This window comes from Balearica regulorum, chromosome Z, assembly GCF_011004875.1.
Source record: "Balearica regulorum gibbericeps isolate bBalReg1 chromosome Z, bBalReg1.pri, whole genome shotgun sequence".
In the NCBI taxonomy this organism is placed as follows: domain Eukaryota; kingdom Metazoa; phylum Chordata; class Aves; order Gruiformes; family Gruidae; genus Balearica; species Balearica regulorum.
In genome coordinates, this window is record NC_046220.1 from 1,422,842 (window position 1) to 1,446,786 (window position 23,945).

At 40.9% G+C, this 23,945-nt stretch overlaps 1 protein-coding gene across 2 annotated transcripts in view; it reads left to right on the forward strand.

Moving 5' to 3' along the window:
• MCTP1 (multiple C2 and transmembrane domain containing 1) overlaps nt 1-23,945 on the forward strand; it is a 284,428-nt gene that overhangs the window by 102,510 nt on the left and 157,973 nt on the right. For both annotated transcript variants that reach the window (XM_075740211.1, XM_075740210.1), the window contains exon 2: nt 3,704-3,818. In XM_075740211.1, the coding sequence (XP_075596326.1) occupies nt 3,704-3,818 (115 nt within the window). The remainder of the gene's footprint in view (nt 1-3,703; nt 3,819-23,945) is intronic.

Genomic DNA, 23,945 nt, shown 5'->3' on the forward strand with positions numbered 1-23,945 from the left:
GGATACTAGTCACAGGCATGAGAAAACCATTTTTTTTTTGTTCTAAGGTGCACAGACTCTTTGCATTGGTTTTTGTGTGGCAGTGGCACAAGGCCTGGGCAAGGGCATGTTCCTCCTCAGCTCCCCTCGTCTTGTATATCTCTGGAGTGATGGCAGATGTCCCAGTAAACGTCTAAACCCCAGAGCTTCTGTGAAAGTGAGACAACATATTATTTTACCTTGTAGACTAACAGCTTAGCTCTGTAAGCGTGCTTAATACACACTCATGCAGTAATGCTGTCTTTGATTTTTGGTCTTAAATTACAGTACCAAGCGTTTTCCAGTTAGAAGTTAGCTGTTCTGCTGTTGGTTGGTAGTTGTTCTGACAGAGCGTCCTGTGTCCATCATGGGCTTGCCTTGTGTATCCTCTAACGTAAAAGGGTTCAGCTGACTGACAGCTAATAAATAACAACCCAGATGAATAACAGTTGTTGGGCTAAATTGGAACTGAATTGAGAAAATATTTTATTTCGGCTTCCCGGCTTTGTGGGAAATAATAATCTTTCAGATTTCATTTTTCTGTTGGGAGTTAGAAGTGAGTTGCAGCTGCAGATCGATCGAAGTGGAGACTATTGGAGAAGTTCTCCCAGATATCTCAGTGAAAGTGAAAGCAGCGCTTGTTGTTGCTGTCGCTGTTTGGTACCAACAGCCCGGGGGGTTGGTGTCTGTGAAACAACACATTGCAACGGGCTCATCAAAACCTCTGTCCTCACCTCGGCATGCGGCACGTTGTTTAGACCATCGGCATTCTTTAACCTCTCCATCGAATTCACTGCATGCAGGACTTCAGTGTTTGTGCCAGATAATAAATTTCCCTTAAAACAGATTGATTTTGATTTTATGGGAAATTGTAGACTACACAAATTTAGTCATAGCTGAGATAAAAGGAATATTCTGAAGTAATGACAGGCCACTACTAAAAATTAATTCAAGGAATTAACTCAGGCATTGCCTTCCCATAGTCAATGTTGCCTATGTGAAACATTGATTCATGGCCTTTATGGTCTTTGTCTGGAATCTCAATATTTTTGTTAAAGAGTTAATGAAAGTAACTTCAAGACTTTCTATACATTTGAGATGCTAAAAGTGAAGGCACGCCCTTGCTTTGTCAGGCTTGGTGTCATCATCCTGCGGCAGTCAGTAGCTGTGGCTCACAGTAACTTCTAGTTGCGATGACGATTTATTTTTTTCCTAGCTACAGAGAACTTGTTTTCCTGACGTTATTAACTGGAATGTAAAAGTTCAGAAATTTTCATTTTGAAACTGTTTCATGATTAGGGCAAATGTAGATTTTTCATGAATGCTCTGAAGTTTATTGTCCAAACATTTCTAACTTTATTTAGTTCATTGCTGCAGACCACACAGAAGTATTTTGGGTTTTTTACTAATTGCCATTTTAACTTTTGAACTTGTTAATTAAAAAAGGCGGTTGAAAAATGATTTATTGATAGTTGCATTTATTATGGCAACCTTGAGTTTTAATTGCAAGCTTCAAATGCTGCTGTTCTGATGCAGAAATACTGTTTTTACTTTCTAATATTTAGGGATAGTTTGCATCTATTTGGTTTTTACTGCATTTGTGTAACTGACTGTGTCCTGTAGGCTTGTTGCATTGCTCACCTAAGTGTTTCTGACATCCTTGAGCAGTGCTCTCTGAAAAACTAAATGTAAACATTAAAAAGCGAACTTGCATTGCAAGAAAAAAGGAAGGGAAAGGATTGAGAAGGAAGTGAGAAAGGGAAAGGAAGGGAGTAACACGGCACTATTTAAACAAAGGAATTTTAATGCAGACCTCGTGTTGTACCTTGCAGAGGAAGGGAGAGTGGGGTGCCGTGAGGAAGAATTGTGGAGGAGGTTGTAAATGCTGGGAAACATTGTGCTTGTTTTAAGTCTGCAAGCTCTTGTCAAAGGACAAGAAAGGGGAAGGAAAGTTTTGTTGTTTATTATTTACTTCAGACACGTTTCTTCTTTTGCAATGCTCTGATGAATGCTGGGGCCTAGGATGAGGCTGAGGATGAGGCCAGTATGCAATTTTTTCCTCATTTCTGTCTGGAGGTTTGCAGGGGTGAGGTGGAAGTTTGTTACTGTCAACCTTGTACCCTTCTGTGGTCAGTGCATTAAAAGAAAAAGGGGAAAAAAAAGAGATAGAAAGTGTTAGTCATTGGAAAGAAGGTGGTGGGTGCTGTCTGCATGAGTCCTGCACGGTCTTGTGATGGTTTCAGGCGAGCTTCAGCAGTTACTTTACAGGGACAAAATTAGAAGATAAATGTTGAGAGATTTCAAGAGCAACACCCCTTGCCAAATCAAAGCTCATCTAACAATTTTCTCTGAAGTGCACTAGTTTTGAACAGTTTCATTGCTGTGGAAGTGGTGAGCGTGTCAGTATGCGGTTAGGCCAGAATTGCGCATCTTGCAGCAAAAGCTGTTGTGCTAGGGCTCAGAGCTGTGCCTCTGGAATAACAAGAATAAACCCTGTGCTAAAATGCCTTTATTTTGTGGCTTCCTTCATGCTTTACATTTATTATTACCTTAAAAAGAATGGGGGGCAGTAGGAAGAGAAACAACCAATGTTTCTTGCTGAAGTGGTGTAGTATTTAGTACACATGTGGTCTCTGGGATGTTTCTATCATCCTATTTTTTGTTGTGGAGAACCCATAACTGCATAATAAAATATTAATAGCACTGGTCTTAAAAGATTTAGTTTCTAGCATAAGAATATGTAACAGTGGTGCTCCATGTGTATAATGTATGAAGTTCCTGTATGTACTGTGAATGTATAATAGATACAGTTGTTCTAGTCTTAAAATTAAATGTGGTGTTCCAAGCATGCACTGGCTACTTATAGAGAGATGTGTTAAAAACTATTTTGCAAAAGCTTATACATACTAAGAAATATAATTTCTCTCCTTTGTCATTTGGGACAGAAATATGTTTACTATTCATGGAGTCCAGAAAGTTCCTTTCATTCTGACTTGCTTTATTATTATTTTCTTTTTTTTTTATGATACAGTTTATATAACTAACTAAGAATCTTATCTTTGCCTTGGCATACAGGCAAACTAAGAAGGCATGTATTACAAATGAAGAGATACAGCTGCATTTAATCTCTTCATTATTTTCCCCCCATAACTGTGCAAAACCCCCACATATCTTGCAAAGTACTGCAGTAGCTGACAAAATTGTAACTCACGTATGTTTATTCAACGCCTAGATTATCACTGTTAAATAAATACAGGGTTTGGGGGTACTGGTAATGACGAGTCCAAATAGTACTGTAAGGTCCAGGTCTGTTTTTTCTTACTTATTCTGCTCTAGTGGGTCAGGAGTGTGTGTGAATGTCATTAAAAATGAAGGATGCCATAATAAATACAGGTGTCAAAGAATTATTTTTCAATCACCTCTTTAATTAATAAGTTTAACCATTGAGATGTCAACCTTTTTTGGGTTTGGGTTTTTTTTTTAAACAGCAACAAAATGGATGCTCAGAAATTGTCATACTGGTGACAGGAGCGGGTTCCTTGCTGTTGGGGTATTAGCTCTGAGGTGGGGGAGTGGGACATGGCCTTGTCTTAGTTTAACGGGATGATGATACCAAGGAAAAGCAGACCTTACATGAAACTGTTAGTAACATTAACTATTGCATTTTTATTTTTTTCCCCTCTAGGGAACAAATCTGGTTGGAACGAGTAATGCAGATTTTCCCTGTGAGGATCCCGGAATGTACCAGTTGGATATTACTCTGAAAAGAGGACAGAATTTAGCAGCACGGGACCGTGGAGGTAAGCGTGATGGTAAACACTGCCTTAATGTTTGGGAAGTCACACGTCGGCTGGGTATATTTATATCAGGGTATTACTGTTAAGGTTTGAGTTGTGTGTGTGTTGGTTAAACTCTGCTAAAAACTATGTAGAGGTTCTTTGACTCAAAAGCATGAAGTAAAAGGAGCTAGGGCTAGCTAAACCCACACAGGAGGAGAAATAAGATTTAGCTAGTATTACTTTCATTCTTCTGCTAGCTAATTTTCCTCCCTTTTTAGAATGTTTCAAACTAAGGAAGGTGTGATAGATTTACTGTAACCATGCAGATTTGTGCTCTCTTGCTACTTAATTTGTTCCTTGACTGCTTAAGTGATAAATACTGGAGCTGTATTTAAAGACAACAACAGTAAAACTCCTCTATTAGATACCTCCAGGCTTTACCTGTTGGCCAACCTGCTGATCATCTATTGGCATTTTACAGTCTGCTCTGAGACGTGTACCACATACATAGTTCAGACCCAGAAAGGATTCCTAAAAGGTGTTTTGACCTACAGGAACACAGCAGGCTGACTCAGTGACTCTGTACATGCAACTGCAGCTCGTATTTAAAATTAGATGTCAGTAATACACTTCCTGAACAGCAATGTAAGCCTATTTTGGATTGGCTGTAATACATTCCTTGTGAAAGCAAAAAAGCCATAGTAGAAATTTAACTGCAAAAATACAATTGCACAGGACCTTTCCATGCTTACCTGATGAAGTTAATTGACCAATTTCAGATCTGAAATATGGTGGCAGAAACCTCACTGTTTACGTTGGTAGGAGATTACTCCACTGATATTTAGGTCACTGAAACTGAAATTTTAGTCCGCTGTTGCAAGAATAAACTTTTATGTATATTCTTCCTCTAGATATATTGATATTCTATGAAGATTTGCCTGACAGTCATTAAAAATAGATACTCAAATGTTTTTTTTCCATGAGGTAGACAGACTTGCCCAGTTTCTGAATGATAAGGGTTGCAATTCATATTCATTGTTCATGTTGCAATCATATCCATCATTTATATTATTTATAAAGGAACAAAAATGTGAATGTAAATGTGATTATTTGTATGCAAGGAGAACATCTGTAATTGTTTCTCCCACATAATACAGGAGTCTAGGTCTACAGTAAACAAAGGATAGGAGATGCGTCTCCTGAGGTGGAATCCTGGGGTCTGAAATGAATACTAGGTGCTGTATAAAATGTCAAGTGCTTTAAAAGGTCAGTTCTGAAAGCTGCTGCTTGAACAGCAAAGAAACCTCCTTGAGCTACCTGGGAGGCAACACAATAATAGTGTTGCTGCCTCTACTCTGGAGCCTGGACACGAGGATGGTCATCACCCACCATGTTCTGGAGCCTGTAATTCAGTTAGGATGGTACACACCCATCACCTTTCAAAAGACTGAGCACGTACTGGTTTATCTTTTGAAAAGATACTGGGGAGGACGGTAGTTGTTGGGACTGGGTTTCACAGAATTGTCTCACAGCTTGAAATCCTACCAAAAAAGCAAGATGCCTGTGTTACTTTCTGCTCCCTTTCTGATTTTTTTCCTGTCCTTGCAAAACCTCAGCCCTCCCATCGTGTGCAACTAAGGGAGTGTTTTACCAAGGTGTGTTGCGCCTTAGTGAAGGGCAGAAGATCCTTCAGACCAAATGGGGAGCTGCAGATGTTCTCCCTCGTGCATTGACCAGGTTTGAGATCTCAACTGGGTTTGGGCTTCCAGGGCTGAGTCTTTGTTTTTAAGGGGAAAATACTGAAACAGCACCTTGTACTGGGACCCCGAGCTGGGACCCATCCACTCATGACTGAACATTCTGGTTGTCATCCACTGTGTTTCTGCTTGTTTTCCCTTTCTCTTGGAGCTACTCAGAGTGAGATTATAGGACCACCTGCAGAATTTGAATGGAGGGGATGTTACAGGCATTAGGCAGACACTTAGGGGGCTGCTGAATGGGAAGCGCACAGAAAGGGGCATGATTTGAGAAGCCAGTTTTGTCTAAATTCGTGACAGTAATACTTGCTCTTTTTTATTTATTGTTTAAAGTGTCCCTGTGGTAGTCTCAGTGGTGTTCCACTAAGAAACTGGGCACATAAAACTGAATTCTTATTAGAGGTTTATGTGGGTGCAAGAGGAGACTGAACAAGTTCATGGAGTAAAAATCCTCAAAGGGCATTGAAATGCACAGAAAACATATCTAACTCTGAAGGTCTTTGCTCCAAATTCTTGATGCCTAGGAGGACATTGGAGGGAAGTAATATATGTGGCTGTCCTCTTGTGTCTCTGTTAGCATCTGCCGATAGCCCTGATGGAGACAGAACAGTGAGGTCGCGGGACGGTTGGCCTGAGCCTGGAGCACTACCTGCACGCTGCAGCAGCACGTGTGTCACGGGCTATGGGCTAGAAAGTGAGTACAGGACAGTCCGTGGCAGGGGCTGTGTGAGAACACGTATCCAAATGCCAAGTGGAGCTGCTAAGGCAGATGTGTTAGATATTAAAACCAGAGCTTGGAAGATTTATCCCAGGACTGTCTCAGAGGAGTCTTATACTGAAAGTCTGTAACAGCCCATAACACCCCATTCCTCCAAAACTTTTTCCAGATCCTCTGCTTAAAGCCTGATAATTGAATTTTCTCCAAGTACTGTGAATTTCACTCTAAAAGAGTACTTGAACTACATGGTAGAAAAGAATTTTGTTTTAATTTTAGCTTTTTGTTATTTAATTTCTGAACTGCAGTTTCACATATCTTTTTAGAAACCTACTGCTGAACATATTGCAGTCTTGGAATTCAAAGTTGAATTCTCATGTCGTGAATGTTCTGCACACTTTGTCTTCCCCAAATTTATAAAAAGTGACACCACAACATTCTCAGAGGGAAAGGGGAAAGATTGCAGCTATATTTCTAAGACTAGTCATGCCAGCATTATCATGGCTATTAGTTGACAAATAGCACCATTGATAGTCACAACAAAAGGAGAACAGAAGATTCTTCATGAGAGGACCGTCTTGCTGTTGTTTTCTCAAATGATTGAAAAATAATCCTTCATTATAATAGGCAATGGTTATGCTCTGGTGTGTGCAGTATGACAGAAGGGAATGTAACTATTCATTTTCATTCCTTGTCTTCACAAGAAATCCTGTCTTCAGTCTGATCCAGCTTTCCTTCCCAGTACCGCACAGCTGTGGTACTGTAACTTTATCTCAGCTCTGTGATGGACAGTTTGCATTTGTGCTTCTGGCAAAATCGTATACTGACCATAAAAGTGGCTTATGAAATATGCCTTATTTAAGCCCGTTCTAAAGAAAACTATATGGTTAATTCATAGAATCCCAGAACCCCAGACTGGTTTGGGTGGGCAGGGACCCCACAGCCCACCCAGTGCCACCCCTGCCATGGGCAGGGACACCCTCCACTAGCCCAGGTTGCCCAAAGTCCCATCCAGCCTGGCCTTGAACACTGCCAGGGAGCCAGGGGCAGCCATAGTTAGATTTAAAAATTTGTTTTCTGTGCCTTTTTTCCATAAGATTGGGAAAAACTGTATAATGTTGCATCTGCTAAGTTGATAATATTAACAAGTTAACCTTATTAACTACATCTTTATGTTTTCAGTTTTAATTTCTCTTTTGCTTTTTGTCATATACAGTGTTTGCGTAATATCATGTATATTTTTAAGAGTTTTTCCTGCAGTTAAAATTTTTAAGTTAAAAAGACCCCGTTAATTTGTTGCTGGTCTCCGACTTCTTGCATGTGGAGTTTGTGTGGCTACTTCACATTGGTAACATGCCTTTATAGATGTTTTGCCATATCTTAAATACTGTTTTTAAACAAACAAAAAACCAGACAAAACCCCTTGTGCTTGATCCATTTTGAGATGCAAGCTGAAATATTGTAGCACAATTGGTGAAAAGGAGAATTAGATCTTAGTCACTGTTTTTCTACAATTCTCTTGAGTCAAAAGAAAGATACCAAAATATTCTTTGAAGTGTTTTAAATACATTTTCCTCACAGTGTTTTCTTACTTCACTGGAGCCTGTAGTCCACTAACATTTTGCGCTTTTTGAGAAGTGTACAATACTGGTTTGCCGCTCCACTTTAGACAAAGTTGGGAATTAAGTAGCACAGGTTAATCCCCAGGATTTTGTGTCATGCCAAAAAAAGCAGGCTAAATACATGAATTTGATCCCTTCTGGCTTTAAAATCTGTAATTGTTAATTATTATTTTTTTCTGTTTGAACAAAATGCATGAAGATTGATCCAATCTTGCAAAATAGCACAAGAGAAATACTTTTTTGAGCATAAGTGAAGCATTCGTTGGCTTTTTCATGATCAGAAGTAGTGTATTTTCTTTGTGATACCTTCCAGGAAGAGTTCCTGAAAACAGACAGTTATCGTCACCTAAGGCCTTAACCCCCTAAATGGATAATATTGCCAGATCTCTGTCTCTGCAGAGACAGTTCAGTAAAGCTTCCTAAGACTAGAGAGAGTTGATTTAAGTGGCTGATTCTGGTACTGAAACCTGCACCCAAAGATGGCCAGAACTAAGCCAGAAATCGTGTGCAATTAGTGCCCTCATGCAGTGCAAAGACTGCATCTCAATTTGATAAATTTACCATTTCCAATACAAAATATTTGTATCAGTAAGAAGCTAGCTGCTTAATAGAGATTGATTGAGATGACTGTCAAAACCAGGAGGATCTGAAGAACTGTAGTAGTGCAAGAACATACACAGTCTTTGCATTTTGTCTGGCAAATAACTCTGTATACCTCCACATTTTCAGGATCTAGAAGGAAAGTAAGTGCAAATGGGATAACAAGTAAAGTGAGATGACTGAGTAGGCCTTTGAGAAACTCTTGGTTTTGTGCAGTGACACAATATTGAAAGCAAATATGCATAAGGCAATGCATTTAAAATAATTGAAAAGACTCTTCATTTAAGCCTAACTACAGAGCATGTTAGTTATGTTTGAACCGTGGGTTTCACTGATGTAGGATACTGAAATTCAGTCCTTAGCTTGATTAAAATACAGTGTATACAGTGTAGCTTTGGACATTGAGAAGCTCTTCATCCTTACGATTCAGGTGGACCAGGTTTGTGGAATAAACGTTATTGTGAAATACTGCTAAGTCTGTCATGCAGCTGAGAATGACAGGAACATGCCCATGTTCTGTTTCCTGGAGAGGGGAGATGAGAGGATTGTTGGCATAAATCAATAGTGTAGCGCTTGCACCGTTGCTGTGGTTTAGGCCCAGCCGGCAGCAGGGTACCACAGGGCCACTCGCTCACCCCTCCCCCAGCACGATGGGGAGGAGAAGTGTAACAAAAGGCTTGGGTCGAGATAAAGACAGGGAGAGCTCACTCACTAATTATCGTCAGGAGCAAAACAGACCGAACTTAGAGAGGGAATTCATCTAATTTATTACTAAGCAAAACAGAGTAGAGGAATGAGAAATAAAACCAAATCTTAAAACACCTCCCCCCACCCCTCCCATCTTCCCAGGCTCAACTTCACTCCCAGCTTCAACCTCTGCCCCCCTCAGTGGCACAGGGGGACGGGGAGTGGGGGTTACGGTCAGTTCATCACGCGGTGTTTCTGCCGCTTCTTCATCCTCAGGGGGAGGACTCCTCTCATCGTTCCCCTGCTCCAGTATGGAGTCCCTCTCACAGGAGACAGTCCTTCATGAACTGCTCCAACGTGGTCTCTCCCACAGGGTGCAGACCTTCAGGAGCAGACTGCTCCAGCGTGAGTCCCCCACGGGGTCACAAGTCCTGCCAGCAAACCTGCTCCGGCGTGGGCTCCTCTCTCCATGGTTCCACAAGTCCTGCCAGGAGCTTGCTCCAGCGTGGGCTTCCCACGGGGTCACAGCCTCCTTCAGGTGTCTCCACCTGCTCCGGCGTGGGGTCCTCCATGGGCTGCAGGTGGAATCTCTACACCCCCTCATCCTCCCTCCTTGGGCTGCAGGGGGACAGCCTGCTTCACCATGGTCTTCACCACGGGCTGCAGGGGGATCTCTGCTCCGGCGCCTGGAGCACCTCCTGCCCCTCCTTCTGCACTGACCTGGGTGTCTGCAGAGTTTCTGACATCTTCTCACTCCTCTCTCCGGCTGCAAAAGCTCTGTCCAACTGTTTTTTTTACCTTCTTAAATATGTTATCCCAGAGGCGCTGATTGCCTTGGCCTTGGCCAGCGGCGGGTCCCTCTTGTAGCCAGCTGGCATTGGCTCTGTCAGATACAGGGGAAGCTTCTAGCAGCTTCTCACAGAAGCCACCCCTGTAGCCCCCCCGCTACCAAAACCTTGCCATGCAAACCCAACACAACCTTCTTCCAAATGTAGCAAAGAGAAATGCTATCCATGCTATAACAGGTAGCCAGATGCCAATTTATTTTTAAAAGGCCTTTGGGATCTGTATTTTCATGTGAAGGTTCATCAAAGTAGCTCTTTAATTATATTTTTATTTTAACATATTAATTAGGTATGGAATTTGAATGCTCTTTAATACAAAGGAAATCAGATATTAGTTTTTGGATGCCAATCAAAGGGTTTATATTTAGTTTAGATCAGAATGGGCAAGAATATTAGCTTATATGAAGGTGTTTCAGAGGAGTTAGTTACATTAAGTTTTATCTGAGTCAAAAATACACTTAATAATTTTAAGAACTGCGGATGTGAACGTCTGGAAGAACTAATTTTTAAATGCTCCATTTCCTTATTACAAAGATAGGATAAGATGCTGAAACAAGAAATGGCAGCTTGGCATGCTTGTTACTCTGGAATTCATGTAAATATATGTAGATAAGTGTGCCAGCATTCATAGTGTGTAAAAACATTTACAGGATGTTTTAGTTAAAGGTACACGCTCGTTAGGTAGGCAGTGCTTTGTCTGTATTTGAGTAAAGATACCTAAGATTTAGGGAGAGGCTACTGGACTTTTGTCTCTTTTTTTCTGCAGAGAGGTTAGCTTTGGTTGGAGAGAGTTGCGATCCGCATTTCATTCTAATTGTCAACAGGTAGAGATCATAGAGTCAGAGAATCAGGGAATAGCTTGGGTGGGCAAGGAACTCCCAGCCCACCCAGTCCCACCCCCTGCCATGGGCAAGGGACACCCTCCACTAGCCCAGGTTGCCCAAAGCCCCATCCAACCCTCATCACAGATCAGCGTTGCCCAGTGTAAAACGTAGTCTGGGAAAATGCTTTTCCATTTCCTTTCTGCTCTGCCTTAGCCTTGCTGCCGCTGTTTTGCTCTCTGCAGCAGTGAGGTGGTTTCTCCTCACCAAAAGGCAGCCATATCTTACACGGGGTCCTGGTGGCAGTGACCCATACCTGATGCTGACAGGGAGCTGCGTCCTTTTGCAATGTTGAAAAGCGAGGAGGAAAGAGCAGGGACGAGTAGTGAGAATTGGGGTTGTGCACTCTGCTGATGCGCTACAAGTGGCTTTGTCCATCTGAGTAAATCCCTTTGGGGGATGGGGTCAGTTGGTTGCTGTGGTTCCTCCTGCTCTCACTGCCAGGTCCCTCACTGCGTCTGTGCCCCTCCATCCAGCAAACAGCTTACGTTAGGTCTGCATGCACCATTCTTCTTCTAATGTGTCTCTCTGTTTCTATCATAGCTGGGAATTCTTACGCACTCTAAAAAGTCCTCACCTGTTGGTGGTACCCCACTGTCCTCCATGAAGACTTCAGAGGGAACAGCTTCTCTCCTTTGCATGGGAAGCTGAGAAAAAGTCAGTCCATCATTTGCACTGTACTGATCTCTTGTTCACCCTTGTAATTCAATAAGCTTCTGACCTGTTATTTTTCTCTTAACACACTGTGGCCCTTAGTTTTTCTCCTCATTTCTCCATACCAAGAGGAAGGAAACACCTGAGGAAACTGCATGGCAGCCTCCTAAGATGGTGGCTAAGTGCCCTTTCCTAAGCCTTTAAGAGAGATTCTATTCCCATAGTAAGATGGACTGTCTTAAGTAAATGGTGAGATTATTAAATAATTTGAGAACATGGCATAGGAGCCGTTCCTTGGCATTTTACAATGAAAATTTCTACAAGAATTCCAAAATAGACTCAGTCCTGATACTTCTGGAGACAGCAGCAGTTGCTGTGAATTTCCCCATGGCAAGGTCTGGGAGAAGCTGCCTGTGGGTGCTGGCTCTGTGCCACCCTCCGCAGAAACTGGCAAGTACAGGCATTTTTCAAACGCCGCTGTCAGTAGGCTCATACACTTCACCAGCTTCCGCACAACCCTACTGTTTAGGCTTCCAAATAGAAGATAGGGGTTTTTTGGAGCTGCAGAGTACTTTCAGCCAGAATTTACATCTGTGGGTAGCAGCCTCTTTAATTCAGTGAAAAATTGAATTAAAAAATCCCAACAATAATAATTCCCCAAATGGAGATTTATTTATGGGAATTATAGAGCATATGCAGAAATATTTATTGGTATGGCTGAGTGAATATTGAAAAAATATAATTATGAAATGCAAAAATAACTTTCTATTTTTTTCCAACATTTTTTGATGAGTTGCTTTTAGGCACTCAAAATTGAAACTGTCAGTTTGCAGTACACTGGGAAAAGTCATATGCCACAAAAATGGCAGTGGTATTGAGATGGACAGTGGGCTAAATAGGTTTACTGTAGGCTCAGAAATCACAAGCCATATTAATCAGCATGCTTCATAAGCATTTTAGGTACACTCTAGATTTTATGATTACTTAATTTATTTCTGATCCATTGAAGTTGATAGTAGAATCTCCATCAGGTTGAGTGGACCAGAATTTCCTCTCCTGTTACAGTCGCATGTGAAAAATAGTATGTACAATATATTAGAATCCTATAAAAATGCAATAGAAAGAAAACAATAAAATAATCCTTACCTTCTTGGGAGAAATTCTGTCAGTAGGTGTCTTGCATTTTCTAGAAAAGGCTATTAGAGGGATTCGGTTTTACAATTAAAAGTAGAAACTAGGGAAACTCTCTAGTAAGCACTCAAAAGTCACTGTTCAGAGGTGATCTATTTTTTTTTTTGTATTTTAGTAACAGGTCAGTTTAGAAGAATAGGAGGGAATTCTAATGAAACTTGACGTACTCGTACAAAGTGTAACATAAACTGTCGGTAAGAAATGATGCACCTATGTACAGTGGTATACCTTGAGATGACAAAACACTGGTGAGGCACTGGCACAGGTTGCCCAGGGAGGTGGTAGATGCCCCATCCCTGGAAGTGTTCAAGGCCAGGAGCAACCTGATCTGCCTGAAGATGTCCCTGCCCATGGCAGGGCATTGGACTAGCTGACCTGTAAAGGTCCATTCCAACCCAAACCATTCTATGATTCTATAATATAACTTGAAATTTAGATGAGTCCAGCTCTCTGAAAACGTATTCTCCGGGGTGTGAAGTCAGGGATTTTTTTTCCCCCCTGTTTAAGGCATCATTGGTCTTGTGTGTCCATTCAGCTGATCTCATGATGCAGTATGATAAAGTAAAATTGATGTTCAAATTTGTTTGTAAAACTTTTCTGTCAATGTGCCATTAGATGACACAGCTGCAATCATATTGTTGCTATTCTTGCTAATTACAGGTAGAGAATGCTGTTGGATTAGCACATCAATACGGAGAAATTATTAAGCACAGTTTTTAGAACAGAGTCATTCTAGTCTTGGCTGGCTACTTAGCAAATACTGTTGTAATTAAAGGCAAAAATGGGAATTTTCAGAATTGTGTATTGCGGAAGGGTGAATGAGACAAAAATCCTTTTCTCCTATAACCTAACCTTATTTTCCTTCTGTAAGTTTTCCTACCTATGCTCCTGTTTTAATGCTTTAATATGGTCTAAAGCAGTATTTTCAACTGCAGTATACCTAATTTCACTGGAGAGCAGTGAGCCATACAAAGTAAAGATCTTGTATTATCTGTTACCTAGTTACACTTTTTATTACCTACACTTTTATGAATAGCATTTCTAATTGCAAAATGTTCCTTCCTTGTTCTTTGTGTTCAAGAAGACATTTTTAAAATAAAAGAACACGGTCCATTGATCCCAGCTTCTGCAGTCTTTTTGGACTGATTCCTCTATTGATATCCTTGCAAAATGTTTAGGAAATAAAACAAGGCAAAAATTATAAGTAGGGTACTTATTTTTCATTGTTATGAAAATCAGTTTGACTGGGGGTATTAACTCATCTTCATATCAAGGAGTGAGAAATTAGCTGATTTTCAAGCAGAAAACTGCATCTTGACTGCCGATGATGTTTGCTTCCTGTATTGATTTCCAGCTGACCTGATACAGTCATATTCTTGGTGGCTCTCGCTATAATAAGAAATGAGAGCTTTGCCAACAGGAGAGGTTAATGGTTCTACTGTATGTATTCCTTTTCTGATTGCTGTCCGGCATCGATAGTGTTATTTTTCTTATCATACAATGTTTGGTGAACAAAGGTTACCATGTAAGTTAAGCTATAATGCAGAAGACAGTAATCATGGGAAATGAACATTCCGCCTAAGAGCAGTAGAAGTCTGTTGTTAAGACCTGGCAGAAAAGCGAAATGAGTGGAAACCTTGCATTCCTGAGGCTGTTTCTATCTCTGCTGTGTCATCTTCTGTGAGGTCTTAAGACGGTAGAAATTCAGAGCCGGTTATTCTCTGTCTAAAAATGATTTCAGCGTTGACTGTGCTCAGAATTTTACTTCAACGCAAGAAAACCAAACCACTGTGTTTCTCTGTAATACAGCCCAAACTGGACTGCACAGATTTATGAAAAGCACTTACTGTATTTTTTTCTGAAATGATACAAAGCTCCTGGTAGGCTTATATTTTTATTTATTTGTTGCCATGTCCCAAACAGGAAAATAAATCATGGGCACAGTCCGTCCCTGAGTGATCTTGATCTAAACATGTAGACATGTGCAAATGACAGATGAGGAAGCATAAGGAACTTAATTTCATCCACAGAAGAGCCCCACTTTTTGTAGCAGTAACATGATGCTTTGGTGTGAGCTACGTGGCAGAAGGAAGGAAGAGCTGGGCTTAAGTGAGGGCAATCTGTTATGGACAAGGACAAATTCCTGTTGGAGTCCAAAATGTTTCCTACTAGTACAGTAGGAGCAGCAGGAGATACACAGGATGCAAGGTGGGGTTTCCTACTGTGTTACCATTATTTCAGTGCCTTAGGGCTTATCGAAGTGGGAGTCGTGCTAATTGCCTGCTGATTGACCGATACCCTTCGTCCAAAGCATGCACAACGTGACTTTGTACTTGTTCAGGTTCTTCCTTGTCAGTTGTCAGAATCTAGAAGCATGATTTGCAATTTTTTTTCTCCCAAACTATAAAACTATAGTTGTGATTCCATTTTTATTAGTTCTGAAAAGGATAAAAAGAATAAAAATTTATTTGGAGATTCTAGTAATAACACTAGGGATTGGGGGGTTTTGGCTATAGCTTTTTGGTCTTTGCTGGTTTTTTACCATTACTTAGAAATGGCTATTTCTTGTTTAAGATCAGTGCTGAGAATAAAGGATGTTTCTTCTTACTCTCTTACATGATAAATACACCAGGGAATTGCTTATTCAGCAAATACATTTATTTAATAGTGAATATGAAATTATTTCCCTTTCCTTCACTTTCATTGTTGTGTTTCTTATTCTTTAAGTGTTGTAGGAACGTATTTATCATTCAATTTAATTTCACACGACAATGTATTGTGTGGTTAAATGGATTTTCCCCTTGCTAGACATGTGGAGCACAGTGCTAACATTGCAGATTACAAAATATGCTTGTTTACCACTGGTATTTGTAGAGACTAAGCCTTCATTCCTTTTTAATAGCTTTTGTTCTCGAAGAAAATCTGAATATTCGTAGGAGAGGAAAAAAGCACATGTGTTTCTGGGTACATGTCTGGATTGTTATAGGAATGTATAACATTCCTATAACATGATCACTGAGTAAGTCTTCCCAAGTTGTGAGCATCTCACTGAAGATTTGAGTCATCTTATTCCTCTAGCTATAAAATAATGGACATAAAGCAAGAGGACTTTGTCACTGCTAAAATAAGGTAGAAAAATAAAGTTGTGAAATGACCTATGGTGCCCTGCACTGTGATGTCAACTGCAGGTACCTGTGTCAAAAGTTGAGTGATGTTCCCAAGTAGACTATCACAGTGGGAACTTAGGCCAAGACTAAAAAGAGAGGTTCCTGCAGTCAAGTGACCTCTTGGCCAGAGAAGACGACGCATCACTTCAGTGGTCTCCATGGCTCCCATAGCCCAAATCCCTGTGAAGCCTTTTGTTGGTAACGCAGGTAAATGGACAGAGCATCGGTAGCTGCAGCATGGCTTGGGACTTCCAGAGCGTCCTCCTCTGATGAGTCAGATCGAGGAATCTGGTCTGTTAATTCAAAGTCATTAGAAGGCATCAAACACCTCGGTATCTGATCGTTAAAGGAGAGCAGAAAGTCCTGCTTCATTAGCATAATTCTACTATGTCCGGTTTTTTTCAGATGCTTGTATGCAAATAAGGAAATACCAGCATTAAGGTTTTCTAGCTAGTAAATTAAAATATTATTTTAAGGCAAGATTCACATAGTGTGTTTCTGTGAATGTTTCTTCATAGTGTAGGTTTTCCTTCATGTCACTTTAACTGGGATTGCATGTGCAATGAGTATCAGTTTCAACCAAGGTATTAAATATACATTGTATGGGGTTTTTTTTGTGCTGAACTTATGCGGGCTGCATGCTGCTAAGGCTTCTTTTGCTTTACCTAGCTTTTTTTTTTTTTTGCCTTTATTTTTTTTTGCCCTTTTTTTTTTTTTTTTTTTACATTTTAAGACTCAGCTTTTCTTTCAGTTTGCATTTAATGTGTAGTAAATCATTTTCCCTCAGGGATGGAGAACAACTTGCACATTATACTGGAGAGAAAGGTTGTTGACTGCATTTTTACATTGACAAGGGCAACTCACATGTTTGTCAGTTGCAAGTATGTATCACAAAGATTATTACTATAAAACTGGAAGGTATACTGTGTAAGAGCAACAGTGAGCTGTGCTTCTTAAACAAAGCAAATCAGAGCCGTCTGTCCCAGAAGAGGTGAAAACCTCTGATTGATTTTGCAAAAGCTGGCTGCCTTGAAAAAACAAATGGTCGTGCTTTAAACAATTTCAGGAAGATTATAATTTCAGTCTTGAGGTTTAGGAGCAGAGCAAAGAGTATTTCCTTTGATTAAGGACTGTAATTCTGTTTATATTAAAGTATATTAACTGGAATAATAATCTGAGTTGCCAGGAAAACATTTCTGTAGGGTGTTTAAATCTTGTTTAAATGAATATGACTTCAACCATGCCTAAAATGAAATACAAATGTTTTCTTGAAATTAGACTGACCATTGCACATTTGCTTTTTGTCTATTTTGTCCAGTGCCAGTATGTTTCTTTCGTTCTTTCTGTTTCATGAGCTTAATTAGTATTTGCTTAAATGAGTATTTACTAAACTAAATAAAGATACTTATCATGGGCTACATTGAAAAAAAAAGTACTAAAGCTGCCTTTTTTGTGGCAGCAATGAGTCTTCAAAAGAAAGATAAAAAGCTGTGTTTGTTATAACCAATATTTTTTTAATGGGCACTGAATAATTAAAATTTTGCGTTCCCTATTGACTTTTGAGTAGAAGAACTCTGTATCCTGTAGCATCCGTGTGCTCACTGTGAATTTTTAATTGGCATCTTCATTCTCAGGATATTAGTTTTCCAGAAGTGTTTTGTATCATTTAAACTAATCAGTGTCCTTTTTCGGTGAATTGATTGATTGGATAATTCTTTGCTAGGTGGCTAGAAGGACAGAAATTAGGATTATTTATGGAAAAGCTGTAGCTTTTATTGTTGTTGTGTTTAGTTGTGGTGTTTAGGGGGTTGCTGAAGACCAGCGAGAAGTTAAGCTTGGCAGCTCTTGTACAGAACAATCACTATTTCTATTTTCTAAATTAAAATAAAATAATTTGTGGTAAGTAAGTCCCTGCTTTTCAGAATAAAAGGTTGGCAGAGCAGACATTTTCTTCTATGCTTCTTTTTATGAGATGCTTCATATTGCAGTTTGGAAATATAAAATATGTAAAATGCTACGAATTGATATGTGTTCTGCTTGACATGCTCAGCCGGCACACAGTTGAGAACTCTCCCCACACTTTTTCTTCTACCTTGATTGTAACAAAGACAATAGCTGGAGACTGAGAAGCTTTATTAAGAGGGGAATGAGGGTGGATAAAGTCAGAGAGAAAGGGAAAGAGCTGGATGTCAGTGAAAGAGCTCTTCGTGCAATGAATCCAGAACAAATGTTTGTATTAATAATTAAGCTTCTCAGGAATTATAGCATCAAAGTTATGGCACAGCTGTGCATATCTCTAGTGGCTTGCTTTCTTTTCAAATGATTGTACATCAAATGAAGCAATTCCAAGATTGAAAGTAAAACGGAGGAATAATAGAAAGCCATGACAGAGGCTCAGTTACAGTTCTAAGCGTAAATGAATTAAGAACATGCTTTTACCTTACTTTTGCTTCTAGAAAGGTGTACATTGCCCAATTACTTGCAGTGATGAAAAATTCTATTTCCCTATATTTACTGGGTGTTTACTGCTTTTTAGATTGTGTTTATTCCTGCAGTATTCCTCCTATATCCTGTACAGCAGCAAACCCTGTTTAATTACTGTGATTTCTAGCTAATACTATTTAAAGCTTCTATTTCTTCCAACCACTATGCTGAAATTGGTCTAACTGTGTTGTTTACTCTGTATGTGTGGTGAATCCAAGGGAGACTTGTGATTTACATTAGGAACTGGAGAGGGATGCAACTTTTGTAACATTACAGCTTAGCCTTAGTACCTCTGTAGGTAAAAAAAAAAAGAAAGATCTGGTTCTAAGTGGTCCACATTGCAGTGATAACTACCTACAGGGAAGACCTTAATGAATTGGTTTGTTTGCTTTTTTCCCTATGACTAAAGCCACAGGGAGTGACAAAGAAGATAATTTCCCTCATTTGCTCTGTTTTCCTTTCTGAAATCTTTTTCTCAACTGGCTGAAAAACAGCTGTTCCCCAGGGGAAAGTTAGTATCTCTAGCTTTTTAAAAAGTTGAAAATAGAATTTAAATGACACAGTGATGAGCTTCTGAACTATGCAAAAGCTTTTATGGCACAGTCACTCTTGTTTTTCAGAATGGGCTTGCGTATGGCTCTGTGTTCTGTTTCAAAAGTTAAACTGTGAGTGAATAGCAGTTGTGGAAAAGTGAATGCATGTAACCATGCTGTAGTTAAACAGTTTTAATTCAATCAGTTAATTAGCTTGTGTAATAAATGTGCTTGCTCACTCACCATTTTTCTAAAACATAATTTCTTTCTTCTGATACGAAGTATAAAAAACATCTCTACCTGAAGCAACAGCTGAAAGATGCTGGTTTTCATCTATATTATATTGGGAGGTTTATAGCCTGTATTCCTTTTTATTTAGTGTAAGATTTCAAAATTTGCCTTTAGGATTCCCATGTCTAGTTACCATATGCTATAGGTAGATCTTCAACTGAGGTTTTTTAGACATGCTGGTAGTTTGATTTCATTCACACTGAGTGAAGTGCACAAATACTGTAGAGGAATATGGAGACTTCTGCCTGATCCTTTCTGTCTCGTTAGCAGCGGTTACAGGGGAGCAGTCTCAAGCTCATTACTCGGTCTCATGGTTATATTCACCTCTGCGTTCACTGTTTAATTTTGTTTGGTTAGCAGTTTCTCACATTATATTAAATAGGATTTTCTTAACAAAAAAGGTCTGTTCAACAAGTGGCCTAATAATGTTGAAAGGCCTGCTATGAAGCCTCGTGAACCAATTAAGTAAATATATACAATTTACTAAGATGCACGTTGTTTATATCCAATACAACTTTGATTATTATTCTGGCCACATTTTCCTTTGCTGTGTTTCTACTCTATTACGCTGCTACGGTTCCTTCCAAAAAGCAGTTTAGAATTTCTGACATCTTCTCCAGCAAAATAATTTTAAATCTCCTTTTATATTAAATTTTAATATTAATATTAAATATAATATTTTATATTATATCTGCCTACAAGATCTAATCTATGTCCTAAACTTGCAAAGCAAAATCCATGTTAGGAGATGTTTGCACAGAGAGAGATGTGTTAGACCCTGGTGTTAGTGCTGGCGTGGAACCTGCAGGACTGGAGGAGTGCTGGAGGATCAGGTAACTGCGGCTGCTGTGGTGGACGGTTAGATGGACATGAGCCAGCAGTGTGCACTGGCAGCCCAGAAAGCCACCCGTGTCCTGGGCTGCGTGTCCAGCAGCGTGACCAGCAGGTCGAGGGAGGGGATTCTGCCCCTCTGCTCCGCTCTGCTGAGACCCCCCTGCAGTGCTGCGTCCAGCTTGGGGGTCCCCAGCACAAGAAGGACACGGAGCTGTTGGAGCGAGGCCAGAGGAGGCCACGGAGATGATGGGAGGGCTGGAGCACCTCTGCTGTGGAGACCTCAGGCTGAGAGAGTTGGGCTGGTTCAGCCTGGAGAAGAGAAGGCTGCGGGGAGACCTCAGAGCCCCTTCCAGTCCCTGCAGGGGCTCCAGGAAAGCTGGAGAGGGGCTGGTGCCAAGGGCAGGGAGTGACAGGCCAAGGGGAATGGCCTGAAGCTGCAGGAGGGGAGATGGAGATGGGATGGGAGGCAGCAATCCTTCCCCGTGAGGGTGCTGAGGCCCTGGCAGAGGGTGCCCAGAGAAGCTGTGGCTGCCCCTGGCTCCCTGGCAGTGTTCAAGGCCAGGTTGGATGGGGCTTTGGGCAACCTGGGCTAGTGGAGGGTGTCTCTGCCCGTGGAACTAGGTGGGCTTTAAAGTCCCTTCCAGCACAAACAGTTCTGCAATTCCATGATAGTTTCCCTCCTGGACTTTGGCTTCCCTCCTGGACTTTGGCAGCATCGTTAGGTGTCTGTTAGGTTGATGTTTCCTAGGAAAGGCGAGACTGCCACCCTGTGCCAAGAGTCCTTACTGCTTTTACAGAGGCAATGGCGGTGCTTCAGCAAGAGAGCAGCGTCTCACGATTTGGTTTTTTTTGAGTTAAGGTTCAAAGCTCTTGAGTGAAGGCTGATGGTGATGTTCTTGACTGATACAGATAAGACAAATGTTTGTGCAATTAGGCCTTAGTGTGTTGGGTTCATTTGAATGGTCTGGTAAGAAGGAAACCGATGAGAAGTCTGAGACTGGAGTAACAAGACTCTGTGACAGATAACAGGTTCTTGCAGGCTCAGTCTGAGGGGTCTTCGATTTTTTCTGGTATAATGCAATGAACTTGTAATCAGTGTTAGCAATACGTCCCAAGTAAACTGAATTTATGTTTCTCTTTAAAAAAACAAAAATACATGAATTTAATTGTTATTGTTGATTAAAATTACATATTAGTATATTATTACTTCATATTTAAATAATATATTAACATATGCTTGATGTATTATTCTGTTTTATCACTACGCATGCACAATTACTATATTAAAGTTCTATCATATGTATGAATATTGTTGTTATTGTTTTTATATATATATATATATATATACACAAAAAATTGGAACCCTGTGACACAAAGCAGTGCTGGAGGTGTCAGTGATGCAGTTCATCAGAACTGAGAGAGGACCAAGTTTTGGTCTCTGTTCTGTTCCTCCTTTTGCCCTCCCAGTAGGTGAAAGTATTACTGAATGATTGCATGGCTAATTAGATTTTGGGTTTTTTTTAATCTGGTCTTTCTTGATACATATACTTTTTAAAATTTTATAGTCTCTCTTCAAGGATTGGTAAAGGTCTGTGAAGGGCATGGAGCTCTTAACTAAATGGACCTAAAGAGTTCGCAGCTTTAGAGATGTGCTGAAGCACGCTTCTAAGCGGTTCTCAGCATTCATAGCACAGAGATATGAGCACTGAGGTTTTGCAATGTATTGTAAGTGTAACAAACATTTGACCCACTCTGCTAGTAAATTTACACATAAAAATGAATTAATATTAAATTATTTGACATCTGGATCCTAAACTATTCATTGGGTATGTATCTCACAACAGTGTTCTACATCGATTTAAAATTTCAAAAAAGATTTTGAGAGAATAAAAGATAGTGTTTAAAGGCCAGCTATCTCCACTTCACACAACCGTGTGGAAAATCGGTGGGAGAATTATGTCTTTGGGGGAGTTACGGCTTCTGTTACTGTTATTGATTTGTTGGTGTCCATGTTCAAAGTACTCTTCAAATCTCACACAGTTAATGGCAATGTGAGATCATTGCCTTAAAAGGCATCACCACTGCTTGAATAACCGAGGAACAAGTTAATTGTGCTAGACTAAACATTTTTATGCCACTGAAATTCTGCCCCAGTGATTTCAGAAGGTAGTGACTGTAATCCTGTCACATGTGAGATCACGGTTTTCCACTGCTAGTTTTTTGAAAGGGATATGTAATTTTAGGTAAAGAATACTGACATCTTGTGGCCGCATGAAATAATGCAAAGAGCTCTGGTAATACCAGCCTTTATATTTAAAGACCATGTTGCAATTTTAACAGAAGCTAATGACTGCGTTTCCCAGTGGATATGAACACAAACCTCTAGAATATGCCAGTCTCATGAAAAGTGTTAAAACAAATCTATCTTATAATTTTCCTGTTGCTTATGCAATTATTATTTCTGCTACAATGATTGTTTATTTCAAGATAGTCTTGGATCAATTAGACTCAACTATTAGGACCAGGGCTTTGTCCCATGGCACCCTACCTAGCAGGCCCCTGAAGAGGCCCAAGTCTGCTCTCCTGAAGTCCAGGGCAGTGAGCTTGCTGTGCGCCCTCCTCACTGCTCTGAGGATCTTGAACTCCACCGTTTCGTGGTCTCTGCAGCCAAGGCCGCCCTTGAGTTTCACATCCCCTACCAGCCCCCCGTTGCTGGTGAGAACAAGGTCCAGCATGGCACCTCTCCTCATGGGCTCCTCTGTCACTTGGAGAAGGAAGTCATCATCGATGCATTCCAGGAACCTCCTGGATTGCTTGTGCCCTGCTGTGTTGTCCCTCCGACAGATATCGGGGTGACTGAAGTCCCCCATGAGGACCAGGGCTTGTGAACGTGAGGCTGCTCCCATCTGTCCATAGAGGCCTCATCCACTCGGTCTCCCTGGTCAGGTGGCCTGTAGCAGACCCCCGCTGTGATGTCCCCTGTCCCTGCCCTCCCTTTAATCCTGACCCATAAGCTCTCGGTAGCTGCTTGTCCATCCCTAGGGGAGCTCCACGCACCCCAGCTGGTCACTGACATAGGGGTGAGACCCCTCCTCGTCTGCCCTGCCTGTCCTTCCTAAAGACCCTGTACCCTTCCATCCCAGCACTCCCTAGGAGGCATCCCACCACGTCTCCGTGATGCCCATGAGATGACAGCCCTGCAGGCGTGCGCCCGTCTCCAGCTCCTCTTGTTTGTTCCCCATGCTACGGAGTTTGTGTAGAGGCATTTCAGTTGGGCCCTGATGAAGCCGACCGACTGGCTGGAGTGGCTGGAATTCCTTTGTGCTGCACTGCAGATGCTCTCCTGCTGAGCTATGATCCTTCTTCCGTCTCTGGGCACATTATTAAGGCTCAGAAATAGCTGAGAGAGAAATAGAAATATGAATTCCATCCAATATTTTTCATTAAAATGAATGTCACACAACAATGAAATCTTACCAACTGACATTTTAGGGAAGATATTAGTTTGAATTTTCTATCCAGTTTTTTTCTTTTTTTAAAGAGTTACCTGTATTTCTTGTAATCAAAATATCTGAGAAAAGATCAGTAGTCTTTCTTCAGTATACCACAGAGTCAGTGATTTCATGAGACCATCGTAGGCACAACATCTGTGTCCTGTGAGCGTGCCCTGGAGCCCATCCAGCTGCAAAATGATGCCCCATCCCAGCTGGACCAGTCACCAGATGTGCTTGGTGGCTGGTTCCTGAAGTGATGGTGCTGGTGCAGGGGAGTGGGTAGCGGAGCAGCAGCCATGAAGGCTGAGGTTGCTCCTTCCAGCAGCAGTGATGGCTCACTCCAGCTTCAGCGTTCATCAAGGAGCAGCCTCATGCTGTTTGGCTACTGGTCTT